We start from the raw sequence: 1,360 nt of genomic DNA on the forward strand, positions 1-1,360 counted from the left end.
CTGCACCAAAGCTAATATTTTAAAGACAAGGAACATCACGGTCTTTACTTTGCCCATTTGCCTATCTTCTAAGTACAAACCGATTAATCTTCGGCGAGACGTGTCGTCGCGATGTCGTTCACTGGTCCGCCCACGAAACAAGCGAGAGTGTCGTCAAACGATAATAACAATTCGTCATCCTCCGCGCGCAACACTGAACAATTATCTTCACAAGACGAGCAATTTTTAACAAAAGAAGAACGCTTGAACAACGAATATTTCGATTACTTCGATAAAACGCTTACAGACTTGTTGATGCAGCAAAAAACGACATTGGAATTAAATGGGGAAATGTGGAAAAAACTGCAACAACGAGAGAGCGAGTGCGCAAAATTGACTCAAGAAATACAACAAGAACGACTACGAAGGGATCAACAAATCAAAGAGAAGAATAATGAAATATCTTTGTTACGGAAGCAACTTGCGCAAATGAGGGACAGAATGACAAAATTTCACAAAAGATGTCTCGACGTTAATACATCTGACACACAGTGCGATGCAAATCGCGGGAGTGTTGCGTCTCATCTTTTGACATCACATCCATCGGCGGCGAATGCGGTACAGAACAATAACGTTGTCATTGCTTCGCCATCGATGCCTGATCTCAATGAATCTAATAAGTTTATCGATAGAACGACTAAAGAGAGCAAAAAGCGATTACGTTAGCACTGAGGAGACAGTTATCGAAGGATTTATTAATGAAAATGGCAGGATCGACGCAATAATTTGGTGAAACTGAAATTTTTGATAACGAGAGGCAGAATAAACGAAAGACGAGTAAAAATATCGATAAAAGCGATTCATTTTGGATACGGAAAACAAAGTAATGGTTACAATTAATTGTATTCACCCAAAAAAAAAATAATTTTAATATTAGTGGAATCCGCTAAATCTTAGAGGATTTTATTCATGTATATGGCCTCAAGAGGAATTCTCTGAAATTAAGAAGAAAATATTCTGTGCACAATATTCTAATAGTTAGAATAAATTCGTCTTACAGTACAAATCTTACCATATTATGTACCATAAATCTATATTTATAATTCACATTATTTGTACTGCAGTTTTTCAGTATGTACAATGAATAACGGAATGCGGCCTTACTGCGTCTGATTTTGCAAATGTAGCGCAACACTTCAATCAATCGTCACGGCAGAACGCAACGATACACATTGCTTTTCGTGTTACTCATATCGCATGTAAGAGGGCACTCCGCTTAAAAAAAACATATTCCTTTTAATACAAGAGAAAAACCAAAAAATAATATCTAATAGATTTTAGATGAACAGTTCACTTTATTGGAAGAGGAATACTCTTTCTG

General features: G+C 36.8%; 2 protein-coding genes across 2 annotated transcripts in view; one reads left to right on the forward strand and one right to left on the reverse strand.

Moving 5' to 3' along the window:
- LOC105448106 (nucleoprotein TPR-like) overlaps positions 1 to 1,042 on the forward strand; it is a 3,316-nt gene extending 2,274 nt beyond the window's left edge. The window contains exon 3 of the mRNA XM_011686469.1: positions 259 to 1,042. Within this exon, the coding sequence (XP_011684771.1) occupies positions 259 to 705 (447 nt within the window). The 3' untranslated portion in view covers positions 706 to 1,042. The remainder of the gene's footprint in view (positions 1 to 258) is intronic.
- Positions 1 to 1,360, reverse strand: part of LOC105448107 — a 68,574-nt gene that overhangs the window by 38,190 nt on the left and 29,024 nt on the right. The gene's annotated exons all lie outside the window — the stretch shown is intronic.

Source organism: Wasmannia auropunctata, unplaced genomic scaffold, assembly GCF_000956235.1.
Source record: "Wasmannia auropunctata unplaced genomic scaffold, wasmannia.A_1.0 LD336088.1, whole genome shotgun sequence".
In the NCBI taxonomy this organism is placed as follows: Eukaryota; Metazoa; Arthropoda; class Insecta; order Hymenoptera; family Formicidae; genus Wasmannia; species Wasmannia auropunctata.